Below are 20,018 nucleotides of genomic sequence, written 5' to 3' on the forward strand. Positions count from 1 at the left end.
AGGAGGGAGATCACTGTAAATTACATGAGGTTTATTATTGCCAGTATACTGGGGTCATCCTGCATTCAAAGCAAAGGCAACGGCCAGGAACAAAAGCACACACACTTTTTATACCTTTCAGTACATAGGTTTACAGCTTGAGTTGGTTATCTCTCATTGGTGGAGCCCATTGCCTTTTGTTCTCATTGACCTTTATGCCCCAGGTGAGGGGGAGATACCAATCGCACGTAGGAGGGGTGGGGGGGGATCCACCCTCCCAGGGATGTTTCCTGGAACCAGGCATTACTCCCCACAATTAGGGCATCTCCTGGGGACTGATGTTTGCTCGATAAACCCTTCTGAAGCTCTGTCTTTAGGCTTAATGGACATTCCTTGCTCCTTGGTATTTTTATGAGGTGTCCCAATTTGCTCAATTTTTACACAGGTTCTTATGTAGCCTAGGCTGGCCTCCAACTTACTATGTAGCTGAGGATAGCCCTGAACCCCTGATCCTTCTGCCTCTGCTCCCAAGCCCTGGTACTCCAGGTCTGTATCGCTACATACAGTGCAAATTTAAGCACTAGTCACGGGTCAATTCTAGCTCCGCTCCTTAGGCAGAACAAAATCCATTTTGTACATTTGACTGTCTCAGATGCTTTGCTCAAGCTTGTGCTGTGTTGGTTTGTGCCCATGTTCTTTCCTACACATCATTTTGGTGGGGTGTGGCATGCCTGCCACACAGCAGGTCTGCAGCTGGCTCTCTCCTTTCACCTCTATGTAGGCTCCAGAAGTTGAACTTAGGTCACTAGGCTTTTGCAGCAGCCACCTTTACCCACCGAGCCATTTCACTGGCCCAGCAAGCTGTTTTCCAGAGTCAACTGTTTTAGGATGTGTGCCAGGATTCTCTTCCTTTCTGGAGAACACGTGTGTGTGTGTGCGCGTGCGTGCGTGCGTGCGTGCGTGCGTGCGTGCGTGCGTGCGTGCGTGTGTGTGTGTGTGTGTGTGTGTGTGTGTGTGTGTGTAGAAGGCAGAGGTCAACCTCTGGGATTAAAACCCAGATCTCTGGCTCCACTGGGCTCTGTGTCCACACGAAAGACCTCTCTTGGGTAGGGGCTGAATCTGGGGACTGCCATAGAAGACTGGATAAACAGGTCTGTCAAAGTTTATCCAACAGCCTCCCCTTAGAGTCACCTGCATTCCTTTCTGGTTCTGTGGGTAGACAGTGGAGACACTGACGTCCTGGCACACTGAGCCACACAGACTCTGCTAGGGCTGTCTGTGTGGGGAAACGGAGCTGTGAGGGCAGGCAGTGGCCCTGTTGAAGCTGCCTGGCAGCGAGCAGGAGGAAGGACAGAGAGGTTTGGAAAGCCTCCCGAAAACGGTACTCATCTAGAGATAAAAATAGCGAGCCTTGAGGCGCCTGAGGCTGTCTGATGTTGCCTTTGGCTCTCTGGAATCCGCAGACACAAGCAGCTGGAGAACTAATATAATGCCTGTCACTCAAGGGGGACAGATTGTTAGAGTGACGGAACTTTCTGGAATTAGCCCCGTCTCAGAGGTCAGCCTTTCCCAGCCTGGCTCCGCCTACCATCGGGCTTTCTCCTGGGCTTCTCTTGGGTTTTGGGCTGGACAGGAAGAGTCCTTGCTTATGCCGTCACATCCCTGCTCTGAGGATTGTGTGGTAGCCTGTCCCGGGAGTGCTGACTGTGGAGAGAGGTATAGCTGTCTTTAGGATGTAAGCCAAAGGAGGAAGAATCAACCTATAGACCTATCCTACCATGGAGAGCCTCAGCCCACGGTGTGTCAAGGCTAGCCACTTGGGAAGTGTCTGCTATGAGTGGATGTCTGTCCATGTAAGTCTGTCCGTGTAAGGCCTCCCAACCTGCTTCACTTAAAAACCAAGTGGAGCAGGTGTCCTCTGGAACAGGTGTCCCCTGTCATCTACAGTTCTGTGTTCTACAGTTTCAGGGACTCACAGTCAATTGACAAAAACATCTTCAGCCTATAATCCCAGTACTTGGGAGGCAGAGGCAGGCAGATTTCTGAGTTTGAGGCCAGCCTGGTCTACAGAGTGAGTTCCAGGACAGCCAGGGCTACACAGAGAAACCCTATCTTGAAAAACCAAAAAGAAAAAAGAAAAAACATCTTCAGACCATCCACACCTTTTGCATTGTGCATTGTTCTGAGTAGCATGGAAAAGCTTTAAGTCATCCTGCTCTACCTGTTGGGGGCATGGAGAGTCGTTCCGTGTAATGTGCCCACATTGTGTGTGTGATCCTTCTCTTAGTCGCTTAGACACTTTCTCAGTTATCCGATCAGCTCTCACGGCATCTATGATGCACACATTACCCCTCCATGTATCATTTAGAAACCCTGTTCATTTCCTGATCCTCGGTGGGAGTGTCCACAGTGTGTATGCTACCCTCCCATTCATTGTTCAGATGCTCTCAGCTGTGGGGGCGCTGTGGTGCTTTTATTCAAGTAACTTTTAGTACTGAAATGAGCCTTACCCCCAGAGCATAGGTGTGGTGAAATGGATACCGTGGGCATGCCAGAGAAGCCTGAAGCACTTCCTAGAGGCAAAAAGGCAAACATTGTTGACAGTGTCAGGAAAGCAAAGAGCTCATGCATGGAGCTTGCTAAGAGAGACAGAACCGGTGCCTCTGTGGGATGGTGATGGATGAGAAGGAGGAGAAGGAGGAAGAGGAGGAGAAGGAGGAAGAGGAGAAGAGGAGGAGGAGGAGGAGGAAGAGGAGGAGGAGAAAGAGGAGGAGGAGAAGGAAGAGGAGGAGGAGAAAGAGGAGGAGAAGGAAGAAAAGGAAGAGGAAGAGGAGGAGGAAGAGGGAGAGGAGGAGGAAGAGGAAGAGGAGGAGGAAGAGGGAGAGGAGGAGGAAGAGGAAGAGGAGGAGGAGGAAGAGGAGGAGGAGGAGGAAGTTTCTGCTGTAGTTGCCCATGGGGCATGGAAGTCCCTGCTGACATTTTGTGTGGGTCTGTGGGTGTTAGCAGTCCATGCAGAGCCTGGTCCCACCTAGGACACCAGTGTGGGTCATGGCCCACATCCTCAGCATTAGGGAGCACCTCAGCATTAGGGAGCACAGCGTGCGAATGACAGAAGCATTGTGACCACTTGAACCCGTGGTTCCTTAGTCAGCCATTTGAATCAGTTGCCAGAGATCTATTGGAACACCATCTGACTTATACATCAAGACAAAGTAGAAATTATATACAAATAAATAAATATAAGCATAATGCCAACTGCAGCTCCTGGAGGGGTGGCAGGCCTTGAGCAGGGCTGGGGTGGGCATGTCAGCCCAGGGAACTTGTCACCACCAGGGTTCTGGCTGGAAAGATGGATGTCAGACACGCTTGAGTGTAGTCAATTCTTACTCTTTGTGGGCTCCGTAGGTGTGAACTCACCAACGTTCTGAAATGTACTTACCACCCCCAAATCAAGAGCTGCACATATGGAGGCGCAGAAGATTCTAGTCCTTTGATGATTATGCTCCCAACTGGGAGAAGCAAGGCCACACCCTACTGCTCCGTGTAGTATGCATGATGGTATGCATGATGGTTGGTACTGACCATCAACCTGACAGGAACAAAGATCACCTAGGGAACAAGCCCATGGACATGCCTGTGGGAAATGATCTCAGTTATGTTAGCTGAGCTGAGAAGAATGCCACCCTGGTATAGACCACACCATCCCATGGGTGGGATCCTGGGTTGAATACAAAGGAAAAAGCAGACAGAGCGGCAGTGTTTGCTTCTCTCTGCTTTCCGGCTGTGGATGTGAGCAGTTAGCGCAACTCCTGTAGGCTGCCATGCCTTCTCCCTTGGTGAGGGTGAGTGGCGTGGGTCGGAATGGGGGGATGGGTGGGGATGGCTGGATGGAGCCTTTTCTAGCTGGGGGAGGGGATGCAGTCCTTGGGGCAGTGGTTTTCAACCTGAGAGTTGCGACCCATTTGGCAGCTGTCTGTCCCCAATATTTACATTATGATCCATAGCAGCAGCAAAATTACAGCAATGCAGTAGCAATGAGCATAACTTTGTGGTTGGGGGTCACCACGACATGAGGAACTGTCTGAAAGGGTCGCAGCGTCAGGTTGAGAACCACTGCCTTGGAGACTCGGTTTCCCCATCCGATCACACGCATCTTGGATCTCCAACATCAGCTCCAAATACCCAGCAGTGGAAACACATGAAAACCAGTGGAAAGGGGGTTTCCAGTTTTGGATATTTAATCATTTAGGCTGAGGGGATTGACTCAAATGTGGAGGATATTGTATCACGACTAAGAAACAGACCCGGGGAACTGAGTGGGATCTTAGCCTTCGCCAGAGGATTCGACTTTCCTCAGAGCTTTAATTTCCTCAGCAATGTGACAAGATTATAACAAGAGTGTAATAAAGTAAGGTGGAAGGAGAGGGGGCAGGGAGGGACCTGAGCCATGGTCAACACCTGGTCTCCTTAGCTGTGGCCATTGATACATGTACGTTGCTAAACATCCACATGGATGGCGATGGTGGTGATGATGGAGGTGATAGTGATGGTGGCGATGGTGATGGTGGTGAAGATGGGGATGATGGTGATGGTGGTGGTGATGGTGATGGAGATGGTGGTGATGATGATGGTGGAGGTGATGACGATGATGCTATTGATGGGGTTGTGATGGTGCTGCTGCTGGTGGTGGCAATGTTTATCAGTAGAAAAAGGATGGGGAAAAAAAATCAGAACCACTACATGTGGCTGGTAGGAAGAAGAATGCCACAGCTAACCAGTAAGATGGTGTAGCAGTTTCCTGGGAGGGTAAAGAGAGTGTTACCACCTGGCCCAGCAATTCCACTCCTACTTTATGCTCCAAGCGTTGGAGACAGATAGCCACACAATACCGGTTCATGCATGTTCCTTATGGCACGGTGAAAGTCAATGCGGTGTGCTGCGTCCCTCAGCTGTGAAATAGAGAAACAAGCTGTGATTCCAATGTTGACCTCAGCCACGAGGAGGAAGCACTCAGCCGTGCTGCCGTGTGAGTAAACCTTGAACACCACACTGAGTGAGCCAGACACTAACACCATGCATGGCGTGATGACAGGCAGCCGTGTCCTAGCTGCCAAGGGCAGGAGAGGAGGGGAGGAGACAATGATTACTGATGGGGACAAGCCTTACCTCTGGAGTCAGAGATCATCTTGAACTCAATGGGCCATAGCCACAGCACCACACTGTGGACATCCTAAATGACAGCGAGCATTACACCTTAAAGCCAGTCTGTATGGCTGAGGAGAAGGCTCAGTTGGTAAATTACCCGCTGTGCGAGCATGGGTGTGTAGAGTGCAGCAGGTGGGGTGAAGGGCAGCCAGGAAGGAGAGGCAGGAAGTGGATGGGGATGAGGTGAATCTTTCAGGGCCCCGCCCAGTGACCCACTTCATCCAATGAAGCCTCACCTTACACAGCTCCATGGGTATCTCAGCCTATCCTGACTTAGGATCCGACAGTGGTTAGAGCCAGCCATTGAGATGAAGCTCTCAACTCTGATCATCCTGGGAAAAGTGAGACAGATGTGCCCAGAGGCATGCTGGGACTGTCTCCTGAGCATTTCTCATTTAATGAACTTGGCAGCTAATAAAACACACACACACACACACACACACACACACACACACACACACACACACACACACGCACGCACGCACACACATGCATGTGTACGCATCAATGGGCATAGAGGCCTGTGATTGGCATCAGTGGTTGAATCTAGACTTCACTGTTCAGTTGAGTCCGGCTCTCTGGTTTGCTTAGGGAATGGGAGTCTCTGCCTCCCCAATTCTGGAACTACATTGGAGTACCACACATAGTTGGCTTTTATGTGGATTCTGCAATCAGATCCTGTGCTGGATAGTTTTAGTCAAATTGACATGAACTAGAGCCAGAGAGAGAGAGAGAGAGAGAGAGAGAGAGAGAGAGAGAGAGAGAGAGAGAGAGAGAGAGAGAGAGAGAGAGAGAGAGAGAGGGAGATAGGGAGAGAGAGAGGGAGATAGGGAGAGAGAGAGGGAGGGAGAGAGGGAGAGAGGGAGAGAGAGAAGGAGAGAGGAGGAGGGGAGGAGGGAGGGAGGGAGAGGCTCTCATTTGAAAAGTTGCCTTTAATTAGATTGGCCTGGGAGCATGTCTGTGGGGGCATTTTCTTAATTAATGATCAATGTGTTAGGGTCTGGTCTACTGTGGGTAGTGGCATCCCTGGGCAGGAGGAAGTCTTGGGTTAGTGGTACTCAACCACTATCCTAGATGGTATAAGAAAGCAAGCTAAGCAAGCCATGAGGAGTAAGCCTGAAAGCCACGTTCCTTCCTGGTTTCTGCTTCAGTTCTTGTCTCCAGGTTCCTGCCTTGACTTCCCCCCATGATGGGCTCTGATGGGGACATGTAAGTCAAATAAACCCTTCCCTCCCTAGGTTGGTTTGGTTGATTACAGCAACTAAAAGCAAGGAAGGGCAGACAGGTCCTGGTGTCTGTGGGGCAAGCACCTTATCCACTGTGTTGTCTCTGTGGCCCCAGAAAATAATTTCACCCAGTGTTTTTAGTGTGGCCATGTCTTCCCTGTCGCTGGCCACATGGGAATATTCAGCCACGGAATTTTCCACTTGGTGCTTCATGGTGGCACCAGAGATGTTTTGGACTTGGAGCTTTCTGCAGTTTGGATCAGCGATCCAGGCTGCTTCTCTCCTAATCCTGGGAGCTGCCGCTGTTTCTATCCCTCTAACTAACCCCGGAGTCTGGAAAAATAGTTTCAAGCCATGTCTATAGATCCTGCTTCCTGCCTGAAAGTCAGTGTGATTAAAATGGCAAGCACTTTGAAATAGTGAGGGAGGCTCCAAGCCCCAGTACACAGTCCTGGAATGGTGGGGGTGGGGGTAGGGCCTGCCCCTTCCCTGGCTGCTTCAGAAGGGCTGAGGCCTGTGTGTGTGATGCTGGTTCCAACATCCAGACTTCTAAGCCATGCATTTGCCTGTTTATATGGTTTCAATGGGATGGGACAAAGAAGGCAGACAGTCGCCTAGACTTTCTGAAATCATTTTCTCCTCTCCAAGGGCTTTTACTTCTCCCAGTCCCTTATCAGAGAATGTCAAAAGGAGAAAAAAATAAGAAAAAAACCCACATATGCCTTGAAATGCCTTTAATCAGTTCTCAGACCTTTCATTTTTTAAAATCTATTCCCTTCTCCCCGCCCATGTCAAGACTTGAAATAAAACGATTTTTCCAGAAACGGATGACAGGAGGCAAGGGTGACGATTAATAACCTGGGAGCCTGTGCCACCACACCTGCCCTATTTAAAATGAAAAATTACCTTTTTCCCCCTTAGACTTTATTAAAAAGAGGATCAGAGGGGTGGGAGTTGCTGATAGCACACAGCCCATCAGCTGGGCGTCGCTGATGCCTTGGCGCTGTGGAGTCAACTCTCCTGGTTGAGCAGCTTGGGTAAGAAAATGAGGCTTTGTACTTCTTAGTGCCTGAACTTCTGAATTTGAGCCTCTGAGTAAGGAGAGGAAGCAGATTAGCCAGGGAAGGGAATGTGGTTGGCATGGTGGGATATCTTTCTCTTTTTAATCTCTTTAATTTTGAAGAAATACTTCAAGGGGGTGAGTCCCTGAAACCAGTAGAGTGTCTGTCTGTCTGTCTGTCTGTCTGTCCTTGGATGAAGAGTGGGCCATGCCTCAGCCCTCTAGGATACCATGTAGTTAATGGAAAAAGTGAAGGCATTGGTCTCCGTCTTTGGTGAGGCTTTGATCATCTTACTCATCTAAAACTTGATTAAACAGGCCAGTGACCCACTTCTAGGAAGTCAGGGTAGCTGATCCCCCAACTCTGGGACCAGCCACTGTCTCCCAAATGTTGTGTTTCTTCCCATTTGTTATTTCCAAAATTATGTGTACCTACCTGTCTGTGTGGGTATGTGCATGTGAGTGCAGGTGCCCTCAGAGGCCAGCAGAGGGCATCAGAAGCCCCCCCTCCCCCCAGGGCTGGAGTTAGTGATTGTGAGCCTTCCATCTCGGTGCTGGGAACTGAACTTGGGTCTTTCATAGCAGCAATATCCTGTTTTAAACACGGAGCCATCTCTCTGGTCCCAGCTCCCACCCCTATTTGTTTAAGACAGGAACATTTTTTTTTTATGTTTGTTTATTTCTTTTTGAGACAGGATCTGTCTGTATAGCCCTGCCTGGCCTGGAACTCACAGAGATCTGCCTTCCTCTGTGTTGGGATTAAATGGGTGTGCTACCACACTTGGCCTGATGATATGTCAGCTTTGATGACTTCCCTCAGGGGTTACGCACATGGGTCTTTCACCTAGGCAGCCATGCTAGGGATATAGGTGCTGTAAGAGAGCACATTAGCACAAGCTCACACACTCCCAGTCTCCAGGGCTTGGAATCAAGCAGCAAAGCGCAGACTCCTGCCTCCCCTCCTCCCCGCTGTACCTGGGGGGTGACTGACAGTCCTCACATCCTTTGGCTTATTGCTTCATCTGACCAGGCTCTCCTTCAGTCTTCACTTCAATTCTGTGTCCTTTCTCTATTGAAACAGATATCAGTGTGTAGCCCAGGATGACCTTGGACTTGTGATGTTTCTGGCTCAGTCTCCTGGGTGCCCAGGTGACAGGTATGTGCCATCAGTCACACTTGGCTCCTCTCCTCCTCATGTGACTATAGCTGATTAGGGCTAGCCTTATCCAGAAAGAACTCAGCTCAGTCCCACCTGCAAGGACTTTATTTGCAAATAGGGTGTTGGGGTTAAGATGCCGACCTATGGCATGGCTGGACCTTTGGCTCACATCTCTGTCCTGAGCCGAGGCCACATGCCGCCCTGCCCTGCAAGGGTCTGCATCCTCTGATCTGCCCTGATTCTTCTGCTTTGCCTAAACTGTGCTAGCCAAGCAGCAATTGTGCTAACCGAGCAGCAAGTGAGGGGGAAATACCAGTTCGAGGGTGGGTATTTACATCTGGGAATCCTAGTCCACATTCTTTACTGTGGGTTGAGGAAGTTCTGGAAGAATTTAAAAGTAAATGATACAGCAATCCAGCCTTCTTCTTAACACACCTGCCCTCCCACCTCCCCTCCTATCCCCAACCCCAGTCATCCCTCAGAGTGGGCCACCAGTCTTCATTGTTGGCATGATGACCCTTTAGCCAGCTGACATGTGGCCTCCTGGCAGGGCAGTTCCCTAATCTCATCCTAAGGAAGCCACCTCCCCTCCTCTTTCTTCTCTGACACCCTCCTTCCCTCCCTCCCTCTCTCCTCCCTTTCTTCTACCGTCCCTTTCTCCCTCCCTCTTCCCTCCCACCCTCCCTCCCTTCTTCCTTCTTTTTTGTTTTTTCAAGACAGGGTTTCTCTGTGCAGCTGTGGTTGTCCTGAGTTTGCTTTGTAGACCAGACTGGCCTCGAACTCATAGAGATCTTCCTTCTTCTGCCTCCTGAATCCTGGGATTAAAGATGTGTTCCACCGTGCTGGGCTCGTCCTATAAACGTTTCTTAACTGAACTGTTTGCTTTGGTTTTGGAAATCTGGGCAGGAACTTGCTGTGTCGCTTGGGCTAACTGAAGATTTTCATTGGGGTGCTTGTGAATCCACTCACTGTTGTAAGAAAACACTACAGTGGGAGTGTGGAAGGCTTCACTCAGTTTTTGTGAATGGCCATATCTTGTTTGATGGAGTCACATCCAGGATGCTGGTATGGATACAGTCCAGTGATCTTGCCCAGATATATCCAGTGCTGTGTGCATGCATGCATGCGTGTGTGTGTGTGTGTGTGTGTGTGTGTGTATGTGTGTGTGAGACTATGCATTTGGTTCTTCATATTGTTGTGCCAAGGTGGGCTCATGTGTCTACACCACTGTCAAACTATTGAACTTAGAGAGTTGTTCTCTATGAGGTTGTGGCAATGGAGTCAGGGAGTGAGCCCCATAATGTCAGTCCCCTTGTAGTACCCAAAGACCCCCAGGAGCCCTGTGCCCAGATACTTGGCTCCTCCATGCAGCAGTGTCATGTCGTGGTTTGTGTGGACCATCTGTCTGCTGCTCACCATTACCGAACATCACAAACTCTGTTTTCCTCCCTATAACCATGTGAAAGGCTTCCAGGAATGTGTTTGCTTGTCTGTCAAGTCTGTGTCCATGCTGGAGACAGACATTAAGGTCACCCTTTAGGGAAACATTATCCTTGGCAGTCTTTTAAAGGACCCTGACATGGTTGAATGTTGGGACTCATAAAAGGCAAGGACCAACTGCTTTGCTTTATGAAGTCTTAGGGAAGTGAGCTTCGCAGCCAGGAGACAGTGGCAGACAAAGAAACTTCAGTTTTGTTTGTAAGGGCTTTTGTAAATGTGTCTGTTACGTAGCACACGTGTGTACTAATGTGTGTATGGCATAATGAGCATATTGTCTTGTGCATATGACACTGAGCATGTGGTTTATATGCATGGTCTAATGTGCCTCTGATGGACATGCATGTGCTATAATATACTAATGTAAAACATGCGTGTGGAGTAAGGAACACACAATGTAACATGTATGTGCTTTGATGTGGTACAGTCTGATGTGTTTATGGTGAGGTGTGTGGTGGGGCCTGTCTATGATGGGACATGTATGTTGTGTGAGGGGCCTATGATGGGATGTGTGTATGATATGAGGTGCATATGCTGCAGTACATGTGCAATAGGCAAGCATATTTTGTGAGGTGTGTGCACATGCCATGAGGTCTGTGCATACAGCAGGTGTGTGTGTGTGATGAATTGCATATGGCATGAAGTATGTATGAGGTGTGAACACACTGAGCTACATATGGGGTGATCAGCACAGAGTGTGAGGTGCATTTGAGGTTTGGTATACATGGCCTGCAAGAGGTGTGCACACACAGTAGGAGATTTGCACATATAATAGGAGGTATGTGCACAGAGCACACAGTAGGAAGTGTGTGCATAGAGCACACAGTAGGAGGTGTGTGCACAGAGCAGGAGGTGTGTAGCCTGAGGTGTGAAGGGATGTGTAGACAAGGTGCAGAAGATGCACTGTGCCAAGTGTAAGCTGCTGTGATGCAAGACGCACTCGCTGTGATGTATCTGTGGTAAGGTGCTGATGGTGGATCTCTGCCCACAGTGACCCCACCCCTTTCCCCCTTCCTTACTAGCGTCTCTCTGTTCCTTTGTTCCTACTCAGGAGGGAATCTCTCCAAACAAGATTGGATTATCCAGTGGCCCACCACGGAGCCAGGGCAGGAGAGCAACCCTGTGTGTCCCCCGGAGCCCAGCCCATGGATCCGAACCCGCCTCTCCCAGAGCCCCAGGGTCCAGACCAAGTGTCCCCAGCACTTCTGTCATACCAGCCCTACGCCTGGGACCCCTGTGTACACTCACGTGGACAGACTCACTGTAGATGCCTACCCGAGCTTGTGCCCACCGCCACCCCTGGAGTCAGGCCACCGCTCCCTGCCCCCATCACCCCGGCAGAGGCACGTAGTCCGCACCCCACCTCGCACCCCGAATATTGTCACCACCGTGACCCCGCCTGGCACGCCACCCATGAGGAGAAAAAACAAGCTGAAGCCTCCGGGGACTCCACCCCCCTCCTCTCGGAAGCTCATCCACCTGATTCCTGGCTTTACAGCGCTGCACAGGAGCAAATCCCATGAGTTCCAGCTTGGGAACCGCGTAGAAGAGGCCAACACACCCAAGTGAGTGGGGCCCGTGGATGCGCTGGGGTGGCTGAACCCAAGGAGCCGCTCGCTCCTCTGGGGAAGTCGAGAGCAGACAGTCTTGTGTTTGTCAGTCCAGATAAAGGAAAGCAGTGTTGCACTGAGTGAAATGGGTTGGATGGAATTTTCAGGAGCTGACAGTTAACTTTTTACCTGATAGCCTTTGATATGTCTGGTTGTTGGTAGGCATATCATGGCTTGGGGCTGAATCTAAGTTGTGGCCCAGCTGGGCAGTGGTGGCCCACGCCTTTAATCCCAGCACTTGGGAGGCAGAAACAGGTAAATTTCTGAGTTCGAGGCCAGCCTGTTCTACAGACTGAGTTCCAGGACAGCCAGGGCTACACAGAGTCTCGAAAATCAAAAAACAAAAACAAAACAAAACCCCTCACTGGAACACAGCCAAGCCTCCCCTTGAGTGTTGCCTGGGAGCCCTTTAGTCGAACATTGGTAGGGTTGGTACAACCTACGGAGTCAGACATGCTTATCCTGTGGATGGAGGCAGGACACGTTTGCTGGACCCTGCAGGGTCACCTTCCTGCTGGCCTTAGACAGAAGTCAAAGTTACATGCTGTGAAGTATCTGGTAGACATAGTTAAATGAGTTTTTTTTTTAAAGGTTTATGGTTCGTCCAAAATAACTTTCATTTTAACATAGTGTAAATGTAAAATGTGGTTATTAAGTATTCTTTGTTCTTTATGAGGTCTTTGAAACCCAGGCTCCTATGAGTGACGGTGGGAGGGATCGTCAGAGGTGGGCAGAAGGCCCCTGGGGCTGTGGGGCCTGGGCACAGAACTGAGTTGGGATCAAAAAAATTAGGCAGGGAACAGCACCATTCATGACCTCTGAAAGTCAGGGACCCTTCAGCAGCTTTGAGGGAGGAGGCGGGCCTCTTCATAGAGGCCATAGTGTTCAGCAGCTTTGAGGGAGGAGGCGGGCCTCTTCATAGAGACCATAGTGTTCAGCAGTCAAGGCAGGGTCAGTTCTAACATCCACTATGGGAGCTGATAACAGTAGGCGGAGAGATAGAGGAAGCCAGGCACAAAAGTTCAAAGCTAGAGGGGCCAAGGCTGTGGACAAGGAGTAGAAAGGTGGTGGACTGGGGTGAGAGAGAGGGAACGTGGTGCCATTATACAACGGGAATGGAATCTGGGTTGAGAATATTCTCTGGTGCCAGTTGCTGTCATTTACATAACCTGTGAATCTTTGAGGTTACATTCAAAATGGCTTAAAACTGCCAATTGTACGTTAAGTTTATTTTGCCACAAACATGAGAACTAGGATCCTATGAGCCAGGAGGAAGGGCCAGACAGTAAACATGATAAATATTTTGGCTGTGCCAGCGGAATGGGTTTGTATTGTCAAGGCTCAACAACTAAAGCAGTCTGTCCACAGCAGGTGAGCAGATGGGCAGGCTGTATTCCAACAGAACCGTCTATAAAAACGGCTTCCAGCTGGCTGTGGTTGTAGTCTGTCTTAAGCTGTGCCGGGGAGGTAGTCTCTTTTCTGAGGGGCTGTGGAGGGGAGGGTGAGGCATCAGATGAAGGGTGTCCCAGCAGCTGGGAATCTTGGAGACCGTCCCTCAGAGGCTGAAGCACATGATAGAGGCTTTTCTGATCAGAGTTAGATTGGATGTCTATGATTTCATGAGAGCCACAGAGACAGACCTGGAGACCTGAGGTGAGGATGTAGAGAAGTCCAGGGAGGCTGGGTGTGAAATTGCCAGGATGGAAAGTGGTGAGAGGTCTGGGGTCAGTTTCTAGACTTATTGCAGTAAAATTTTTTTATTAAATTTGATTATATTTAAATATAGTTAAAATTATTTTTAAACTAATTATTAATATGATTAGAATTATATTTAAATTAATTATTAATATACTTATATCATTTTCCTCCCTCCAGCCCTCCCATGTACCCTTCCTCCTTACTCTGTCTTAAGTTCACGGCATCTATTTTTTAAAAATATATTTATATCATTAAATTATAATTAGATAATTATGTAAATCAAAATCAAATTATATATCATATATTAAAATTTAAATCAAAATATATTTATATCATTAAATTGTAATTATATAATTATATAAATTAACATTAAATTATATATTATACATTAAAATTTAAATTTAAATATATTCATAGCATTCAGTTATAATTATATATTTATATAAATTAAATTATATGTTGTATATATTAAAATTAAAACATATCATTTCCTCCCTCTAACCCTCCCATGCACCCTTCCCCCTTACTCTCTGCCTTAAGTTCATGGCATCTATTCTTGAAAATATATTTATAAATATATAAATATAGGCTGTTACTTGTATGGATATGTTCTCAGAGCCAGTCATGTGGTATTGGATAACCAATCAGTGTGCTCTTCCCTGGGGAAGACTATTTCTCCATTCCCAGCATTCCTCAGTTGCTTGTAGTTCTTTGTTATGAGCTGAGTCCTCGTGAGACCTATGCATTCTATCTGCATGGTTGGGCTTATGTGAGAAATGCCCCCTTTGTTTTCTCAGGGTTGACCTCTCTCCAGGAGAGTTTAACTCTAGACACACCTAATCTGAACCTTCCTCAAAGTCTTTCTTTTTTTCTTTCTAAAGATTTATTTATTTATTTTATGTGTATGAGTACACTGTAGCTGTACAGATGGCCGTGAGCCATCATGTGGTTGCTGGGAATTGAATTCAGGACCTCTGCTTGCTCAGTTCAGCCCTGCTTGCTCTAGCTCAAAGATTTATTTATTATACTGTACATAATAATTTATTATTATAAGGCACTGTGGCTGTCTTCAGACACAGCAGAGGAGAACATCAGATCTCATTACAGATAGTTGTGAGCCACTATGTGGTTGCTGGGATTTGAACTCAAGACCTTTGGAAGAGCAATCAGTGCTCTTAACCGCTGAGCCATCTCCTTAGTCCCCCTCAAAGTCTTTCAAATGGACCCAGTCATGTTCAATGGTGCTGGGGTTCTACATCAGGATCCAGAAGGGCTAAGTTTTGCCTGTGATTGTCTTCTGTCTGTGGCAGTGTTGAGATCGGTTCTTTCTTAAGGGAACAGGTCCCTGACCACCTTCAGGGACCTCCCAGATCCACTTTAAGGTAACAGCAGAAGAGAAGAGTGTTGTGGTCACAATAAGACAGGGCAGGGGTGGGGGGCAGCCCCTACTTAACATGTTCCAAGCAGCCCTGTGCTTCCACCAGGAAGTAGCCTTGGGACCTTGGCCTTGACCCTGGGGAGGCTCAGCTCGCCTGAGCCGGTTGACCAAAGAGCTTGGAATATGTTCATGCTTTTAAGACTGAGGTTAGGAGCCATTAGCAGATGGTGGTATTAATTTAATGGGCTGTGACCAGCATTGGGAAGAAGAGATTGATGGACTTAGAGGAGAATGTTTTGGGAAACATGGTGTGGTGAAAGAAGTTGCTCTGTGGAACTTGTTCACACCTGTGAACACATATGCACATATATACAGATTAATGCATACACATATGCACACATGTATACACATATACAAATGAATGCACACACATACACATATACACATATGCACACACATATACACATGTACAATCACATGCATATACACATGTATGCACAATATACATATGCACATATGCAGATATATATACATACAAATACATATATACATTACATGCACACAAATGTACATGCACACAAATAAATATGCACAAATGCACATACACATCACACATATGTATATAAATTTACACACATGTGTAAACATATACATATATCTGCACACACATATAGACACAATCACATATTAACCATAAGTACACATTTTCTGTTTTGTTTTTCCCATTGAGAGCTCTTACTACTCAGGACAGCTTTGATTCTAGAATGATCTTTACCATAAGTAGGTGAGAAGACATACATCTTCCCCTGTGTCTGACTGTCCCTCATCATGCTATGCTGGGAATGCTCCCATGGGAACTTGGCAGCCTGTCATCCACCTTTATTTCTTCTTGATGGAGGTGAGGCAGAGCTTTGGAGGTCACACAGGTCTTTCAGAAGACAATGGAGGCTTCCAAAACTGCCAAGCCCCATGTCTTTTCAAGTGTGTACCCTGGGAGGCTTTTGATCCAATCAAGACCACTTTGACTTTTTTATCCTTGGTGCATGGGCAGTATGTATCCCATGGTCTGGGTAGGTGTAAGTCCTGCCTCCTGGGAGCCTCTCTTCAGCCTTTACGGAAGAACAGACAGAAAGCAAGAAAACATGGCTGAGGATGTAACTCGGTGGGTAGTATGTAGGTAGTACCTTCCTAACATGTATGAGGCTGTGGCTTCATGCTGGGGATCCCATGGTATACTACCAGATGTAGTGACAGGTACCTGACACCCCAGCACTTGGGGCAGAGACAGGAGGATCAGGAGTTCAGTAAAAGCCATCCTAGGCTACATAGTGAATTTGAGACCAGCCTGGAACACGGGAGATTTTGAAAAACACAACACAACACAACACAACACTAACAAAACCACCAACAAAGAAACCTAACCAACCAACAAACAAACACAAAAACCCAAACCAAACCCAAATAAAACAAAAACAAACCAAAAATACAAACAGAAAACAATAAACAGAAGAGGACTCTTTAGTCTGCTGGAGCCTTGCTGTGTGGTCAGCTGGGGCGTCTCAGCCTTTGCCAAACTCCCCTGTCTACATTCTCAGGAAGATATTGTTGCCTTCATCCTCTCTCTCTCTCTCTCTCTCTCTCTCTCTCTCTCTCTCTCTCTCTGTCTGTCTGTCTCTGTCTCTCTCTCCCTCCCCTCCCCTTCCTCCCTCCTTCCCTTCTTCCTTCCTTCCTCCCTCCCTTTCTTTCTTTCTTTCTTTCTTTCTCTCTCTTTCTTTTTTTTCGTTCTTTCTTGGCTTTACTTGGCATTCCCAAAGACACAGCATGTGTGAAAAGGTGGCTCTGTTCACCAAAAGGAATGCTGGGTACTGAGGAAGCACCAAAAGTCTGGAAAGTGTATAAAAGAGGATAGGACATGATGGTGTATATGTGTATGTGCACACACGTGTGTGTATGTGCATGCATGCACCACAGCATGTATGTGGAGGTTAGAAGACAGCTTTCTTTCTTTTAGCAGTCAGTCTTTCCTTCCACCACATGCATCTTGGGGATCAAACTCAGATTGTCATCAGGCTTCCTGGTGAGCAACCCATTCTCAGGGTCAAGCTGTTGCTTCTGTGCAAGATCTTGCTCTCTTGTCCTTGAAACAACTAAGGCGGAGAGGGGTAGAGGAAGAAACCTCTATCACTGCCTCGTGCACTTACAAAGACACACATGAACACATACACACATATGAACACACAATGAACATACACACACACACATGAATACATAGACATGGAAGCACACACATGAGCACTCATGAACACACATATGAGCACACACACGAACATACATGAACACACACATACGCACACACATGCACATACACATACACACACATGCATACACACACATTAATTTGTTTTTGTTTTTGTTTTTGTTTTTTGAGACAGGGTTTCTCTGTGTAGCCCTGGCTGTCCTGTAATTCACTCTGTAGACCAGGCTGGCCTCAAACTCAGAAATCCGCCTGCCTCTGCCTCCCAAGTGCTGGGATTAAAGGCGTGTGTCACCACTGCCTGGCTTTTTTTTTTTTTTTTCATGAATTCTATTATAAGTTTTTTTTTTTCAAAATCCTTTTAAGAGATAATTTAAGCTATAGTTTTAATTAGCCAATTCCCAGCTACCCTTATTTGGAAGCTACAGCTGTAAAAAACATAAGCAAGGAAAGATAACACCTCTACCCCTGGTCACTGGGAGCCACGGTAACTACTGTTAATGCTGTAATTGGGATCCTGTAGGCATCTATTTGGGTTTATAGTCATGTGACGTACCAGCTTTCCTTTCTCATGGCTGGAGCTGCATCTCCCTTCCCAGTACGACCCATTGTACTTGCACATGAATATGAATAATCCACTCATGATCTCCACTTTTACTCTCTTCTCTCTCTCTGTGTATGTGCGCTTGTGTGTGTGCATGAGATATGTATATATGTGTGTGTGGTGTATGTGTGCTTCATGTGCACATGTATGTGTGTACGCATGGATCCATGTGTGCACGCAGAGACCAGAAGAGGAGAATGGATGACTTGCACTGTTAGCTTTATCACATGCCCTTTGATACAGGGTCTCTCTTTCTGTCTGGGGTCCACCTGTGAGCCTTAGAGATCTTCCTGTCTCTCCCTGCTCTCCTAGTGCTAGGACGCCAGAGCACACGGCCACGCCTCCTTTTTGTGATGGGGGCTGGGGACTTGAACGCAGGTCTTCATGCTTGCTCAGCAGCCATCTTATCCACTGAACCATCTCCACAGCCCAATTGATCCTAGAAGTCCTCTCGTTTTCCCAGATCACATCTAGAATATTCTTGATGCTTGCCTCAACCTTTAAACCTTGTGTTATTTCTGTGAGGCCCGATGTCTCAAAGCTTTTACTGGCCTGAGAGGAGAGAACCAGGCTATGTAGGATCCAAAAATATCTATCTGTTTTGCTTGTGTTTGAACCCTGAGCTCTTCTACTCAGCCAATTCTGATTTTATGCCCGGTCTGGGCTGTATCGTTTGTAGTTTAGAAGAGAACAGGCCTGGCTGAACAGATTCATTATGTAAATTATATTTCAGGAGAGATCTTTTTGTCTATTTTAGAAAACTAATTATGTGCAAGTATTTAAAGTCATCGACATACACCTACAGATCATTGTGCTAATTATGACAAGGCAGGCTGATGTCAGAGGAGGGTACAGACGAACAGTGAACATGCAGATAGCAGAGGAGCCATTAAACTGGAAAGACAGCCCTCCCTTCCTGGTTCCATTACCTTTTAAGTTTGTCCTTAGGTACACTTGGTCCTAGAGTGACCCAGGAAGTCCAGAGCCACTGCAAGTATTGCTTCTGTCCCCGAGGCAGGGGGCAGTATGGTGTCAAGAGACCCATGTTAAACAGGTTGGAGACCTGTCCTGGTTAGATTGGCTTTTGTGATGAGTCCCAGGTTCCCAAAGCCGTGGCTCCTTCCTCACAGGTTTAAAATTCAACTTGAGAATTTCTAGTCCCCATACACCAATCAGAGGACATCTACCCTGAGCAAGTGGCCTGCTCACAGACACATAGCCACCTTAGGGTGGTCAGAGGGCCAGGAAGCAGCTTAGGGAGGACCTAGGCTCACTTTATCTGAGGGTTCTCTTGAAAAGTCCTGTGGGGTTGCTGTTAAATTCCTGCCAACACTTTTCCTCCCTCAGTCCTTCCTCCCCTTCCTCCCTCCCTCCCTCCTGTCTTTTCTCTCCTTCCCTCCATCTTCTCTGCTTTCCCTCCCCTGTCATCCCTCCATTCATCTCTTCCTCTCTCCCTCCCTTCTTCCTTCCCTCCATCCTTCCCTCCCTCCTGCCTTCCTTCCCTCCTTCCCTCACATCTCTTCTTCTCTTCCTCCTCCCTTCTTTCCTCCTTCTCACCCTCTTTCCTCCCTCCTCCCTGCTTCCCTCTCTCCTACATCCCTCTCTTCCTCCCTCCCTCCATCTCTTCTTCTCTCCCTCCTTCCTTCCCTCCCCTCTCCCTGTTTCCCTCCCTCCTGTCTTCTCTCTCCCTCCCTTCTTCCTTCCCTCATCCTCTCCTCCTGCCTCCTGTCCCTCCCTCCTTCCCATTTTCTTTTCCCCTTTATCTTCCCCTCTTTCTCTCCTACCTCCACCCCCAAAGTGCTTGGGAATCAAACCCATGGCCTCACTCATGGTGACACAAAGGCACAGAATTTCTTACTTCCAATCAATGGTGTCTTTCATAAGGCCTCTGATTTTTAGGTTTGGAACATATATCCTATCAAGCCATTTCTTAGAAGCATTTTTTTGTTGTTTGTTTGTTTGTTTTTTGGTGTCTTACATATTGTTGTTCATTCCTTTTTTTCCTAATCTTTTTGTCATTACTCCATATAAGGGAGTTCTGGGTCCTCCCTCTTTCTCCTTCTGCATTAATAAACTCCCCTTTCTCAACCCCAGGCCCCAGATTCTACTTTGAGGAAATAAGACATATTATTTATGCATGAAATTAGTACTGTCAGGTGAATCGATATAGCAATCAGATTTGGAAGTCAACAGAGACTCTTACAAGTCTTGGTCTCTGTCTGAGGAGGCACATGCAGACCGAGCAGCCATGGGTGGCTGTGGAGCTGTGGTTTTTGTGTGTTGATGCTATGATTCAGACCTAGGGACTTGGCCATGCTAAGGCAAACATTCTATCACAGCTCCCCTCC

At 47.6% G+C, this 20,018-nt stretch overlaps 1 protein-coding gene across 2 annotated transcripts in view; it reads left to right on the forward strand.

The window, feature by feature from the left end:
- Positions 1 to 20,018, forward strand: part of Ksr2 (kinase suppressor of ras 2) — a 369,325-nt gene that overhangs the window by 138,436 nt on the left and 210,871 nt on the right. For both annotated transcript variants that reach the window (XM_031337631.1, XM_031337630.1), the window contains exon 4: positions 11,178 to 11,691. In XM_031337631.1, coding sequence (XP_031193491.1) covers positions 11,178 to 11,691 — 514 coding nt within the window. The remainder of the gene's footprint in view (positions 1 to 11,177; positions 11,692 to 20,018) is intronic.

Source organism: Mastomys coucha, unplaced genomic scaffold (genome assembly GCF_008632895.1).
Source record: "Mastomys coucha isolate ucsf_1 unplaced genomic scaffold, UCSF_Mcou_1 pScaffold22, whole genome shotgun sequence".
Classification (NCBI taxonomy): Eukaryota; Metazoa; Chordata; class Mammalia; order Rodentia; family Muridae; genus Mastomys; species Mastomys coucha.